The 15,549-nt window shown below is 34.7% G+C and overlaps 3 protein-coding genes across 3 annotated transcripts in view; 1 reads left to right on the forward strand and 2 right to left on the reverse strand.

Annotated features, from left to right (window-relative positions):
* LOC138186642 (uncharacterized) overlaps positions 1 to 15,549 on the forward strand; it is a 98,212-nt gene that overhangs the window by 67,851 nt on the left and 14,812 nt on the right. The window lies entirely within an intron of this gene.
* Positions 3,701 to 8,449, reverse strand: LOC138186856 (carboxypeptidase B). Its single transcript, XM_069127105.1, has 8 exons — positions 8,334 to 8,449; positions 7,591 to 7,909; positions 7,083 to 7,385; positions 6,902 to 6,989; positions 4,759 to 4,904; positions 4,382 to 4,438; positions 4,208 to 4,292; positions 3,701 to 4,028 (listed from the first exon to the last, which is right to left on the reverse strand). Exons 1-8 carry the CDS (start codon positions 8,414 to 8,416, stop codon positions 3,835 to 3,837), a joined length of 1,275 nt encoding a protein of 424 aa, XP_068983206.1. The 5' UTR covers positions 8,417 to 8,449; the 3' UTR covers positions 3,701 to 3,834.
* Positions 11,542 to 15,518, reverse strand: LOC138187108 (cyclin-dependent kinase-like 4). The gene is made up of 6 exons (XM_069127589.1): positions 15,216 to 15,518; positions 14,026 to 14,255; positions 13,428 to 13,622; positions 12,927 to 13,218; positions 12,468 to 12,843; positions 11,542 to 11,845 (listed from the first exon to the last, which is right to left on the reverse strand). The coding sequence occupies exons 2-6, from the start codon at positions 14,191 to 14,193 to the stop codon at positions 11,542 to 11,544; spliced, it is 1,335 nt and encodes a 444-aa protein (XP_068983690.1). The 5' UTR covers positions 14,194 to 14,255; positions 15,216 to 15,518.

Raw genomic sequence — 15,549 nt, forward strand, 5'->3', positions numbered from 1 at the left:
GTTACTCGCAATCACATGTATCGATTCTAGAGTTACAGATTCTTCCTTTTATTGTACGTATATAATAGTTAACAGCAAAGAAAAAATCATAAGTGTAACACTTTTCAGTCTTGAAAGTCGTACAAGCTTATTTTACTATCGATAAAATGTTTCCACTTTACTGAAAAAAAGGATCAGTGGTCGAAGATGAATGACGTACGTGCAAGGAGATGGAGTTAACTTTATAGGTGTCATTATCGTTGAACATCGTAAAATTCTATCACTCTAAATATCCAGCTAATCCTGGACATGCCGAAATGATAAGCGTTAATGATGATTATTCCTCGAAAAACGCTTCGACTCGATTCACAACGATCGATGTTTAATTAGAGAGAAAAGACTAGGGCTGCGAATATCCGTACGACAGATTGTGCAGATTTCTATTTCTCTCTCGTATACATATATGTATAAAGGATCTGTAAGGAAATGTATGAATTTTGGTTTATAACATAATGCATCTACCAAAACGAAAATAAATACGTATAAGGCATGACCGATATTCGTGTACCTTGAAACAACAATCTGTGAAGAATTCTAAATGACATTGATTGATGTTCCAATAAGAATGGAATCGCAACGGATTTATGAAAATATAAATATCAAAATTTTTATGGAAATTTTTTCGGCAAAGTTGTCGCACTAGAAGTTTTGTGGTTCCAAGGTACTAAAGGACTTTGCTTGTAAAGATTAAACGTTTTATATTTTATAAGAATACGCGGATTTTGCCTATGCTAATTTCGCTAAGCATAATATTTATTATCGTAGGCGTATATATATTATTTACGTAATTTATTACGTGTATCTATTATTGTAATATTGTAATGTAATTATCTTAATAGAGACGAAATGAAATAGCCTGATGGGGTATAAGTATGATAAATCACATCGGAATCATTACATGCACCGTATCAATAATCAAAGAATATTTACATATCAATTATTGATACGATGTAGGTAACATTAACTATATGTATTTGTAACATTTCTACACCTTATTACTATTATTATTATTATCATCATCATCATCATCATCTTCATCTTCATCATCATCATCATCATTATCTTTATCATTATTATTACTATTACTATTATTATTATTATTATTATTATTATTATTATTGTTGTTGTTGTTGTTGTTGTTATTATTATTACTATTATTGTTATTATTTAATCATGTACACATATTTGCATATATTTGGAATATCCGAGCAGTGATAAGGCTTTAGAGCGCGATTGTTTGCATCAGACAGGAATGACGAGATTTTTCCGTGATTCTGTAATTGAGCAAACATAATCAAGAAGAAAGTTGCGGATAACTTCGACAGCCCTAGAGGATTGCAATCAAATTAATGGTCTCTTCCTCGACATGAGAAATGAAATTTTCAACATAACGGGTGTAATCTTATTATATATATTTTCTTTCGGTGTTTATTTGATCATTGAAATTCTGAAACGTCTCGTGTCAAAGCGACAGTCTAGTTTAAGAAAAAGATTCGTTGAATACGAGGAAATCGCAAACTATACTATTGGAAAATTTTAATCGATCAAATCGTACGTCTCTTCACCCTATACGGTTGTTGACAAGAGTTCTTCCATTTCATCGTCACACTTCTAGGTTCAGATAAATAAACCAACTTCAGATATTACTGTTCCGTTTGCATCGTCGACGATTTAAAAAAAAGGGGGGGGCGAAACGACAGTTGAACAATTTGGAACTTTCTCCCATCATTGTTTTGTGATTTTCTTAAGCAGAGAAGGTTGCGTTAAGTATTGAGAAAGTCCACCCAGCAATTTTCTTCTATAAATTCTTCGATAGTTATTTTCCAGTAATATGTATAAGAGACCAAACTCCCGTAGTTCAACGAATTTGAATCATATCAGATCGTATATTGCAAGCATTTCTCATTGGAGCCACGAAGAAAGCGCTGATCGTGATAAAATAACAAGCTGGATTCTTACTTCACGAGAAAATGCGTTGCCGTACCCTTAGCGATGTGTAGATTAAGCTACCTTAATCATTTACTAAAGAGTGGTTTATATAGTTTATCTGTATGCAGCGAGTATACCTGTAAAAATAAAATTATGGCTACAAGAGAGAAAAAGAGAGAAAGGGAGAGAATGAGAGAAAGAGAGAGAGAGAGAGAGAAAGAATCGTCATCAACCGATGAAAAAAGAAGATCAAAAAAATCACGTCGATCGAAATGTCCTCAAAAGAGAACTCGAAACTTCTGCCGCTTTTCTTCCTGCGTTCTTTCTTCGCAAAGAAATAAAAAAACACGAAGGATACATTTATCTATGTTAAGTTACGACTAGATCTTAGAAACAAGGGTTATTTGTTCATAGTCCTATAAAAATACATATATATATATATTATATATATATATATGAACAATGTTTTATGGATCATTATCATCTGAATAAAATACGTTGTCTTTTACTGGGCTCGGTGATTTATTAAAATGATGATTTTTTTACTCTTTCTGTATGAACTGAAAAAATCAAATAAAATCACGAGATCATCGAAATACTTTTAGGTTGTGCATTCGATTTTTGCTTTAAATTATCAGACACAGGCTGCGACGATCATTGGTACTTAACGACAATCTTCTACATTCCACTTGCGTTAAGAAGTAAAAACCGTGCTTCAATCAAGAAATAAGAAAAAGTAAATGACCTCTACGAAACAGTGTCCGACTTAACCGTGCCAATTACGGCCTCAAGTGAAAGATAAGTTGATGTTCTTTCTAGCATCGTCAAAGGCGGACGGACCAGTCTCTGTCGCCTCTGTGACCGATTCGAAGAAACAAACGCCCTGGCCCGATGTACGCGACCAGCGAAGTGGCTCGTTATACAAAAATTTTACGACTCAGTGTCCTCAGTCCCTCTGAGACGAAATGAGCTCTCGTCTGTGCTCCAGTCGACGGATAATGAGTCTGTTGTTTCTCCAATTAGACCGAACGCGAAGCACGGCTAGGAAGGGCAGGAATAAGCGAAAAGGAGCTTGGGCACGATACTCGGCCGGCTCTACGTGCTAAGTGTTCCACTTCAGCCAGACCAAATCCTTGAGTTTCTCCTACCATTTCCGTTTCCCCGGGTACTCTCGCTTTCGCGCAATAGCTACCTAAAAACGCAAGAAAAACTAAAAGTGGTCGTCGTAGAAAAGGGTTGTATACCACAGCGAACAATAGCTATTTCGTTTCACGGATGAAAAGGCAGTCACGTGAATGCATGCCTGTTTTTGCCGGTGTTCTTTTCATCTTTAAACGTAAACGTAAACATACCGCGTCCCCTTTCGTCTCGACCGTTCTTTCTCATGGACTTTTAACGCAATCAGAGATCAGTCGTGTTTTTGTGTCAACGAGAAACTACAAGGGGACCTTAATGATTAATTATTATGAAAACGCTGGCTACGCTCTGTACTTTCCTTGTTTAGATGATCTCTGAAAACTACTAGTTTTTTAAAGAAAATTTTAGTAAAAATTGATCTCTCATGCACCGTGATTAAGTCAGATCAACTATTTTAATTCATTTGATTTATTTACTTTATTAATACATTTAACTAATTTATTTATTTACTTGATTTATTTAATCAACTTATTTACCAATGTATTAAAATGGTTCGAAACAATTGACAAAACAAGGACGAACAATACAAAAGCAATTTGATTTAATTTATTTGGTTTAATTTATTTCGAGGTTCTCAGTTATTTTCCTTATAGAGAGTTGATGCAACAGAGTAAAGAACACTTTGTATTGTATACAACAAGCGTGATGATCTACGGTATTACGCGTTTGCTAATGCGAAACGTATTTCTTCGTGACATATTGATGAATCACTTTGATAGCCTCGAATGTCTCGATACCAACAGGTTTGATTTCTGATGCTGGCAACAGGAATCCATAATTTCCACCGGGTAATTCGTAAGTGTATGACAAGCTGATACCTGCTTTGCCCATAGCCCAATCATCGCTGCCTCCAGCAGCTGGATCTAATAATTTTGAAAGAAAAGTATAAAATAAATAAATTATATAAGCAACGATAATACAGATAAGAAGAGTAGATAGTAGCTACTTGACTTGACGTGCTATTTGTAACAAAAATTTTATGGAAGATTATAGATTTCGATTTTTATCTTGCAAGTAAGATCAGTTCGAAAGACTTGCTTACACAGATGATTGGCAGAAGTTCCATAAGTGTATTGAGTTTTACGAGATTTGGCGATAGCTGTTGCACACTGGATGGCAAGCTTACGCTGGAAAAATCAAAATAAAGATATTCTTAATAACAAAACATCTAGAACTTCGTAGATGCGATTAACACCTGTTAGAAAAATTTACTAACCAGTTCTGGTTCGTTAGAAGGTACCTTAGACGTCCAGCCCCAAGGGTATAAGATGTACTGTAAAAGTTATATTTCCAATATTTTATTACGTACAGCGTTGGTTTGATAATTCGCTTACTAATAGAAAATAACGCGCCGATTCCACTAAATTTTTAAGTATTCTAAATCACATTTACATGTCCATAAAATTTCGAATGTGCAACTATTCCGCTGTATTTATATGATGAAAGTAATTTTTCGATTAGTAAAAGTTTACGGTATACGAATACGTGACCAGCAAGCGGAATGAAAATATGCCGCTTTTCAATTTGTTTGGAATGTTCAAAAAATTAAATCAGAATTCCTTGATCCTATTTAATTAAAATTTGATCAGTTACCTGGCCGTAGGAATGGAACGTAAGGTAGGCCTTGATCTGTCCTTTTCGTGCCAAAATAAAATCCCTCAAGTGTTGATTTTCCGGCTCGGAGAATGGTCTAGGCCCAGCGTAAGTATCACTGCATGGGTTGTTGGATGCACCAGTTGCTACAAACAAATAATTATATTTTAATTAATAAAAATAACAAAATACAAACGATAATTCCCCTTGTGTAGCTATCGTCTCTTTAATAATTAAAAAATATTATTTTTGACAGAAATGTGCTTCACTTTGTATAATAAGGGAAACTAAAATTGCATCAAGTGAAAAATGAACAATCTTCCAATCAAACAATTATCAGCGCATTGAAAGTAATCTAACGAAAATGTTTAGAACACACGTCGAATTTCCTCGCGAGATCTTTAATACGAAAAAATGGTGCCACGAATTTTTCGTAACAAGCAACTTTCAAATAGTAGGACAAATTAGAGGTATCTGAATTTAGAGACTTGCTGCTCCGCTATCACCTTTATCTCGTGCTATTTTTATTTGATAGGAATTTAGTAAATGAGAAAAATTAAAGCTGGAAATGACTCTCGAAATAATCTTGATGCTGCAAATTATTTCAATTAACAGGCAGAAATGTTTTCGGTAAAGTTAATGCGGAATATCAAGGTGAACCTAAATCATAGAAATGGCGTAAATGAATAAATTTTATACACGTCGCATTTCGTTCGAACGTATGCCGTTGGATAAATTAAATACAATTTCCATACTTTTTCCTATACTTCCCCGTATAAGTGGTAAGTGAAGAAACAAAGAATTTCTAATTTACCCCAACTCTCGATACAAGTATTTCCTCGATGCAATTAAAATTCGCTTCCTCGATCAATATAAATTCGAATAATCGTTAGAGTCAAAATTTCGAGAGTGAATCAGCATCTCAAATTGATGAAAACGTTTATAGCTATTAAACCGCTTCTTTTCCTAAATGTCACATAAGATTGATATTCCGAATATCGAATATTTCGATAGAGCGTGAATGAGGAGGTGACATTGTGAGCGCAAAGAAATCCACGATCGACGTCCGAATTACGTCACCGAATAGCTCATACACTCCGTCAAAAGTCAGCTTATCAAACGAAAAGAAGTAGAGACATAACGAGCAAGTTTTTATCACGCCCGATCGTAACTTGTCTGGAGAACGACAGATAATTGCACTCCAAAGAAAAGTTAGAGAGAGCAATAGTTGAGTTAACCGTGACACAGTACATAGTACTCGTCGTCAGTACATAGTCTCGTAGTAGGAGGCATATACATATATGAGAAAGATAAAGAGAGAAACGTATTAGCTAACAATTGCATGGCCCCATTCTTGTGAAGTTATTTGCCAGCTAGAAATTGTTTATACCGTCATCCAAACAAGATTTCGCTAATTAATTTGCGATATAGTATCTATTACCATTTCGAAATACTGCGATAAAACATTCTGATCCTATTGCAAACATGTTTGCATAACGAATCGTATTTATTAGGTCGTCCGAAAAGTTTCTTTCATTTTATAAGAAAATGATAGATGCACAACATTTTCTGTTTTATAATATTTTATCGAATTACGTATGATCCATTTTGTTCTATCAAAATAAAGATCATAACGTTCGACAGATTAGGTTTCATGTTTGTGCAAAGATACATCGTTGTAAAAGACGTGTGTCTAAAAGAAAGACACTTTTCGGACAACTTAATATTAAAGTCGTGGCCGTATGAATCTCGATTGAATTTGCACAGGTATAGAAAGTTTTCTAGCAAATATTTCTCCTTTTCTCTTTTGCAGTAAATATTATAATTTTCTTATTGGGACTTTTTTTCGATCAATCGGACGATGTTTGAATCGATATTGATAATACGCTATCTATATTCTGGTCGTTTACACGCGCTACAATATCACTATCACTGAAATATTAATTAGCCTCATTTATTGGAATTATCATTTGATGAAAGAGGAACGTGCAAACATTTAGACAGATTTTTAATCGATCGACACGACGATTAATTGCTAATAATTAAATCTAATTATTAATAATTTGTTTCTTCATCGAGCACAAGATTTCGTAAGACGTCTGCCTTAGATACATTGTATTGTAAGTAAAAAATGGAAACTTACCCATCCATTCCATGTCGTAATTTCGGTTCCCATCGACACCCTTGCAAGTCAATCCCGTGTTCGATCTTGTTTTCCTCCACAATCGGTTCTAAAGTACATTTTGTAAAATATGTACCGGTTAAAAGTTCTTCGAATGGTTTGATAGGATGGATAATTCTTGTTATCAATGAAATGTCCTTACCGAGGATTTGCTGTGCGTAAATTCGTAGCCATCCGGATTCAAAACTGGTAGAACGTACCAGTCGATATTCGTCAAAAGATTTTTGTGACTTGTCAATAGTAGATCTACCATGTAAAGAACTGTTGCTGGAGCGATCCATTCCCTAGCATGAATTCCGCCATCAATGAAAATAGCCGGTTTACTCTGCCCACCCGTCGACAACTTTAAAACTTTCATCGATCTCCCTTCGTAAGAATTACCTACGGTAATTAAGGAGGCTACATCGCCGTAAGTGTTCGTTAGATAGTTTAGATATTCGTTTACCTGTGAATAGTTTAAACAATTATTATTTTATTATCGTTGCATGGCCCGTCCCTTCTTCCAAATAATTTCAATAATATGTATTCCATTAAAAAATAAGATCAAATTTTGATAGCTCCTAAACCTCGATTAGCAAAGATATTTTTTTCAACTATGATCTAATTATATTTATAATCTGTAACGTTGTGGATTTTTTGAGCTTACGTACTTCTTTATAGTTAGGATAGTAAGTAAAAGATAAATTCCCGGAAGCAGCATAGTTCTTGGTCAGTGCCTTTAATTTACGCTCCATTCCTTGCGCAATGTATTCTTGCATGACCAGTCGTTGAACATCGTCGATCAGAACCGTATAATTCATACGATGTTGCTTAAGGAGATTTTTGAACTCTTCGATTTTGTCCGCCGTCACAAAAACGTCCACGAGGTCATGACTGCTTCTTAGAAAATCGAATCCAGGTGTGTCCACGTAATTTTTCAGCAACGAGAGTTGTTCGGCTGTCTCGTAGGAAATAGAGAGCGCCTGCATCCTATTAATTTTTTAAAGGTATAGTTTTTACGTTTGATTTATAATTTTTTAGCGAAAACGAGATATCCGAGTAGTATTAAAGATTAGATTAAATTAGAAATTTAGATATTCGAATCTTTTCTCTCGAAGTAATCTGTTTCTCTTATACTTAAGTATAAAGCTCTTTCTACCAAGATTCTAAGTAAAGAAAGACGTTGTCTTAACAAGAAAGTCTGATCGAGAATGCACATCGAAATCAATTGTTTCATAAATCGTCCGTTTGAAGCCTATGAAATTTTAAGAGCACTTAAACGATAAAACTTCCTCGCGTTCTTACATTTTTGCATGAACGATCGCATAAATAACGTATTATCGTTAATAATCATCGAATAAAAGTAGAAAAGAAAAAATACACATATACATATACGTATAAAAGTAAAACGTACCCATTCAAGGGAGGAAGAACTTCTTCGCCGACGGCTAGGACAGCCGCGACAAAAATTGTCGCGATTATAAAGAAGATACGCATGATGACTGCTTTCGATTGAAACTACTCGTCACTTCTCTTTTATATATCGCATCGTATCTACGCAAACCAATCAAGATTCATTTACGTGATACGAAATATATTGTTCGTTGCATTTAACAAGGCTTCTAGATTGGAAAAATGTTTGGAAATATGAAACCGTTACCAGAAATAATAGAAAGTCAGATAAGATCAATCTGAGAAAGACGGACACAGTTATCTCAACAGATAGCGTTAAAGATTTCATGTATTAAGACTTTAATTGTAGAATCAATGATTCGACAATTACTTTTCATTTGAAAACACTCGATAATATTGATTTACGGTTTATTCAATGATAAGGATCATGCATCATTAATATAATAAATCTCTTGTCTGATTAGTTCTGTATATGGTGCAAAGGATCTGCGGAATTCAATTTTTCGATAAATAAATAGAATAATGCTGCTTGCTATAAATTTAATTAGTTAATCCTTTTAAACGATCGATCGAAGTAATTGTTCAAGTAAAAGTCAAATATTACTCGAGTGAACACTCCGATCTAGCTAGTAGGTTTGTATAATGAATTTTCTAATCTTTCGTGCTATTGATTTGCATTCTACGTGCATATTTCAAAGTTCATACTTTTAAATATGTCCATGCACAAATTCTGATCCAAGTTTCGAACATAGTTTGCGAGAAATTTAATATTACTCCAGCTAATGCATCGATCTATTGAATAGAATTCGTAAATCTCTATACAGGCATTTCGTAGGTTGAAAGAAAAGTAAAAAAGAAAACTGAAAGCCTAATTATGTAGACGCAATCACAAAAGTTGGCAAATTGATCCTTTTAATTAGTTTCTTTTGCTAATGAAAATTTGTTCAATTGATGGGAATATGGGAATCTAGACGGAAGCGACGCTCACTTTTATCATGCGTAGGTAAGGAAGGGAGTGAATTTCCAACATATGGGTTACCTTTGATACTTGAATTACACTGTACTTTTATTTTACACGTGAAATTTATATATATATAAATTCTTCTATCCTTGTCACACGCATTCAGTTTCGTTGATATTGGTTCTTAATATTCAAATCTTCACACGAGACTATAGATATATCTTAACTTAGGTTAAATATCTTTGGTACTTTTGGTAATTGCACATTAATATTACGCTGTGATGTCACTAACACTATGGTGGAGTCAAAAGTGGCGCTTTTCTCAGAAAGGAAAAATCGCAGTCTTCCAGCTTATCTTCCAGCAGTGAAACTGTAGAACAGCTAACTATCCTCCGATATTGATTTTGTATATATTATAGAAATCAATATTCTGAATAATTTTTTCCTATACATATAAGTGGTGGACTCGCCACTTAATTTCACTTCACAGTTAATTTTACCTATAGTTGTGCATCTGTGGTATGCGTCAGTATTGGCTACCGACCGCTGGCCCCTTATTTTCTGCTTATAAACGAGAGTCAGGCGAGCTTAAAGACCTCGGGCATAATCTGCATATGCGAAGCTGTAAGAAGCGTTTGTCACAACTTATAATTCAATTAAAAGTGCATAGCATTAATATATTGGGCTTAGGTTTATGTTAGATTTTTCAATCCGGCCGCCCCAGGAAGCTGGCAATGCTTGCATAAATTTATAACAAATTAATTATAAAAGTAGTAGGAGAATGAATAATTGATATTATTTTATGGAAACATTACGGATTGAGAGAACAACTCCAAACTCAAACCCAATATATTTATAATAATTGTGTTTAATTGAGCTATAACAGGTATATTTTACAATCTTAGATACGCACGTTGTGCACGGGACCTTTAAGGTCGTCAAATCCTCGTTTATAAACAGAAGATAAGTGGCCGGTAATCAATACTGACATATGCGCTTCCACAATTTACACAGACTGCAGGCAGAATTTACAGTAGTGGTAACGGTAGTTCTCCGCAAATATTTTAGAAACTAAGCGTGTCCAGCACTTACATATGTGGAAAAATGTCAGCTAAAATAATAAATTTCACAACATATCCAAAAATCATTGAAATCAGAGGATAGGTAGCTTTTCTACAGTTTCACACATCATAGCAGTGAGGGACCCTTATGTCTTAGTTTTCCCGCAAGAAATTTTAAGCGGAAGGAATGTTTTTGGAAGCTGAGCGGAAGTTTGAAAAAGTTTGAAAAAGCTAACGAAAGACAGGTAATTTCTCTATCCCTCCTTGTCCTATATAGTTCATACGTCTGTTCTTGTTACACAATATAGCCCTCTCTTTCTAACATCGCTCCTTGTCGCACACAATTGCTTTTCCTGCCTACGGATGTGCTGCCATCTATACAAAAACACTTGAAGTTTCCGTTTCTTCGCTACATGGTAAATGGCAGTATATGACTCGTCCGTAGACAAAATGTGCTATGTTGTGCAACAAAGACAAATTTATATCTTGTGTTCAGCGGAAAGCCAGTACTGTGCGACAAAGATGAACAATACGGGCGGTGTTAAAGAAAGAGAAAAAGGGAAACACTTTACAAGGATAGCCATGCTTATCGTTAAAGGAATGAGATTAATCATTCTAGGACCGCTGGACAAGCGGTTAAATGATTAAACACTTGATTAACTTTAATCGCACGTTTATTAAAATCTTTTTATAATGTATAAATTACAAAAGTCTGAAAGTTCTACTAATATGATTTTCGTAATTCCTAATCCGAATTGATTAATATTAATTAATTTCGACTAATACTATTAATTGCGTGACATATTGATCTTCAATATTTGTGGGCTTTTTGTGGGCTTTGTGGGAAACAAATGTCATGGTAAGGAATTTTGTTCGTCGTGACCATTTTTTTGTAGATCTGTGGAATCATTCTGTGGTAGGCGAATCTCGTTTTGTGGAAAATGACAGTTATTTATGGGAAATTAATTTCGTTTGCGAAGCGTGACTAATTCTTGACAATTGTTCGTGGGAAAAATAAAAAATACTTTATACTCGTATTTTCTGAGATTTTTCTTAAAGGCAAACGAACTTATCACGCAACTTCGTGTGATTATTAATTAATAAGATAATTAAGTAAATCGTCGAATAGATGCTTTTTTATTATTAATAAAATGATGAAACCGAACAACTTACAGACACGTATTTACTTAATACCTTGTTTTTCTTTGACGACTATTTTCCCCCTTATTGTTGATACTAGTATAACTACAAAATTGTTTGAAATCGGGAGAAGGTAAAGTATGGGTGTACTCGTTTGTAGAGACGAATCCATTTAGCTTGCGAACGTAGGTTGCATTTGGTAAGACGGAAATAGGATCAAAGTGACGAACTTTTTGTAAGTGATCTACGTGCAATAGCAATGGCGTTTGGTGTAATTGTGTCGTTTCGATCGTTTCAGTTGCAGTTCTACCGTTCGACTTTGTATCTTGCGAAACGACTTCCATGTGCCATCTACAGGAAAAAAGAATAGGTTCTTTTAAAATAGGACAAAAGAAAAGATACAAGGAAAGAAAAGGGAGAAAGTAAGGGGAAAAAGGAAAACTGAAAAAGGGAATAAAAAAAAAGGAAAAGGAAAAGGCTCTTCCTTTTATTGTTATCAAATAAAATATTCGATGCTTGTAAAAACAATGATTCAGCTAGCTGAATGTGGCTTAATCATACAAAAATAGAGGAATTAATTTTTCCTAAATTAAACTCGGAAAATTAAAAAAAATCAGTCATCGAATATCTTGTGTTCACAAATATCCTAGGCAGCGAATTAGTCAGTTCGTTGAATGTTGGTTACTTTTGCTCTGAAAGTAAAATATTTCAAAAAACCTAACTCAAAGAACGGAGAAATATTAACTGCATACCAGGGTCAGACACTTTTTATTTGAGACGAAAATAATGCGTAAAAAGTTCAAATAATTACTCCAAATAAACTAGCAAACTAATTTGTTTCAAAATAAGATAATTTGTAAATAAATTTCAGATTCTTATTTGAGGAATAAATTTTCTCCAAATAACTAATTTGCCAAACATTTAATTATTTCACATAACAGTAGAAAAATAAAATACATGTAATAAACTATACCTATGCAAAACATTTCTCGATGTCAGATTAAACATAGTCGACCTTCTTTTCTCTAATTTCTTAGTCGTCAGAGGATTCATAGCAGCTTCGTCAGCGATAATATTTCTCAGTTGTTCGAGGAATTCGTCGACGAAGTTACTTTGCGTGAAGAGCGGGTGTTGCAAGAGCGCTACAGACGTGGCTCTTGTTTCGGGATCCATGCGAAGACATTGAGATAAGAAGTCGACCGTCATTGAGTTCCAAGTGGGAAATAATTTACGAATCGAAACGACACTCGAATGAGTTGGTCCTACCAGCTCGTCCGCACTTGCGTGTCGCAACATTTGACTAGATCTGCCAGGACTGATCATCGTTTGATGCTTCGTACATAGTCTTCCTAAAAATTTCATTGTAATTACTTCGCCAACTGGTAATACGAATGGATATCTATGAAAGTTATCATCGACGGTAAAAACTTACCCAAAACTTTGGTTATTCGATAGAGCTGATCTACGTCGCTTTCGCCAGGAAAGAGAGCATCTCCCGTAACCAGCTCCGCGTAAAGGCAACCTACCGCCCAAACATCAACCGCTTTGCCATATCGTGCATCACCAACAAGAAGCTCCGGTGCTCGATACCACCTTGTTGCTACGTAATCCGTGCAGGACTCGTTGACACCATTTGTGAAACGTGCAAACCCGAAATCACAGAGTTTGATCACTCCGTTCGGAGATACGAGAATATTTTCAGGCTTGATATCACGATGCATTACCTAACAAGAATCAGTGTTCGAATTAAGAATCCTTTAATTTCGATTTAGTTGAATTACCACCTAAGAGATAAGTATGTATTAGAGCATTTATACGGAATAAGATAAAGTTAAAAAAAGATCATTAGATATATATATTCCACGTGCTACAAAAATATCTTATCAACTAAATCGAAACTAAGCGATAGCAACAATCTTTCTCGTCCACTTACATTTCTGCTATGACAGAAGCTCAAACCGCGAAGGATTTGATAAACATGTCGCCTGGACACTTCCCAGCCTAGACCGTTTCCGATACGTTCCAGCTCATCCAACAAGGTGTGATCCAAATACTCGAAGACGAGATAGAATCGTTTCCTTTGGCGGAACACTTCGATCATATTTACTAGATTATCGTGACACAATTGCTGCAAATACATGCGCCATTCTCATTCTCGTTCCTACTGACTCTAACGGAAAGAAATTTAATTCGATGTCGACTGTTGATCAGTCTCAAATTCCTATTGTGTGAATTTCTTTTCAATACACGTCGAACTTATCATTTTTTTGTATGCTATATACATAATTTATATGTATATATTGTAACCAATGCAACCAAGTCCAATTTCCAAACTCACAAAACTAATAATAAGGTATGATTTATGATAGTGTTTGACAAGTAGAATCCAAAGATATTATTTTAAAAGTTGTGCGTATATACAGTTCATACATACAATCTTAGACTTGGACGTCAATCGATATCATTAATTAATACTATACAGCCTCATTATATCTCTTCAAATACAACTATACGCTCGATGCACCACGTACTTTCAACATTCTGATTTCACGAAATGCCATTTCTCGCACTTGATGGTCCTCCTCGGTTTCCAAAAATCTCTTAATGGCGACGAACTGCCCACTTTCACGATGTCTGCATTTCATCACTACACCGTAGCTGCCTTCTCCTACGATTTCTAACATTTCGTATTTCTCCATTTTGCTTAAACAGATTTATATAATAAAGAAAAGATTTATACGTAAGGTATATAACAGGTTTCCTGTAACAAGGAGGTATGCATAGAAGGTAATAAAATAAATAACAAAGTAACTTCAAAAATAAAGTAATATACACGCGCTGCAGCACGCTGAATTATGATAATTATAGCGTTGAGAATATTTACATTGGTTATTTACACATCTTAGTTTTTGGACGAATACAAGTTATATCCTCGTAAGAAACTATGATCGTCGAGCTGTCAATGTACACGATATACATATCTCACTGTTTATCACACTACTAACGACGCGAAGAGTCAAATAATCTCAAATATTCTTAAACGTAAAGTGCACAAAAATAGTACATGATCAAATTTGATTAATTATGAGGCAAATTGCTTAGCTTGACCCAAATATTCTACTAACACAGGTAACCCTATAAAGACAGACGCGTTATATGGAAATTAACCCTCGTTAAAATTTGACATTCAGAGCAGTATGTTCAGAATAGTACGTACAAAATATCAAATACATGGTTCGACATTAAAACGACTCTGAGATACTTCAATCGTCTAACATAAAGTACATAGGCACACTGCCGTTCAAAAGTATCCGGATACTTAAATGATACTTAAAACGATAAAATTGATTATTGGAAAACTAATAGATACGCGTTGAAATACAACCGTTTATAAAATTCAACAGTTATGAAACAGTCAATGAAATTTTTAAAAAAACATTTCGCAATGACTCATTACTTTCACTCTCTAAGATACGATAAGGATCGGATAAGGAAGTTTCATCTAAAATAATAATGAAATTATATTTAAGAAGTATTAATAAATACCACAAACAAATAGATACATTTATGGATCACATATTGAATTTCGATACAAAGCAAGCAAATAACTGAAATTAACTATTTCTTAATTCTAAAAAGAGATGATAAGTATTGATTTTAGTTATTAGTTTCTCGTTAATCTACGAATCGGCTAAAGTGTTCGAATACTTCTAAGCTGTACTTACTTACACGCGAGCGTAATCCAAATCCTAGTTCGATAAAAAAACGTCCTATTTATCCAATTTCCATTTTTTTGCAAGATATTCGCAATTACGAGAAAAGTATATGAGCGGTCAAAGTGGAGAAATCAACTTTTAATCGGTGTTTAAAAACACCAACGAGTTTCGACTTGCTCGCCATCGGACTGGTTGCAAGCGACACGCTGGAATCGGGAATCTTTGCTAAGTAAAGATCTTCGAGGCAAAGTCCGAGAAATACTCGTACTCGTGGTGGCAAGCTGCTAGATAGATAGCCAGCACTGAAATAGCTGCACCACATGGCGGGGGTCTCTTTAA

The sequence above is a fragment of the Bombus flavifrons genome, chromosome 14, assembly GCF_040668555.2.
Source record: "Bombus flavifrons isolate JBK064 chromosome 14, iyBomFlav1_principal, whole genome shotgun sequence".
Taxonomy (NCBI): Eukaryota; Metazoa; Arthropoda; class Insecta; order Hymenoptera; family Apidae; genus Bombus; species Bombus flavifrons.

Bases quoted from the DNA above. Each gene is read 5' to 3' on its own strand.
- LOC138186856 (XM_069127105.1), bottom strand. From the start codon at position 8,416: ATGCGTATCTTCTTTATAATCGCGACAATTTTTGTCGCGGCTGTCCTA. The intron at 6,990-7,082 runs GTAAGGACATTT...AATGTACTTTAG, and splicing joins TTACGCACAGCAAATCCTCG to AACCGATTGTGGAGGAAAAC. The intron at 4,293-4,381 runs GTTAGTAAATTT...TGATTTTTCCAG, and splicing joins CTTCTAACGAACCAGAACTG to CGTAAGCTTGCCATCCAGTG.
- LOC138187108 (XM_069127589.1), bottom strand. From the start codon at position 14,193: ATGGAGAAATACGAAATGTTAGAAATCGTAGGAGAAGGCAGCTACGGT. The intron at 13,623-14,025 runs GTACGTGGTGCA...ATGTATTTGCAG, and splicing joins GTGAAATCAGAATGTTGAAA to CAATTGTGTCACGATAATCT. The intron at 11,846-12,467 runs GTATAGTTTATT...TTTTTCCTGTAG, and splicing joins TCGAGAAATGTTTTGCATAG to ATGGCACATGGAAGTCGTTT.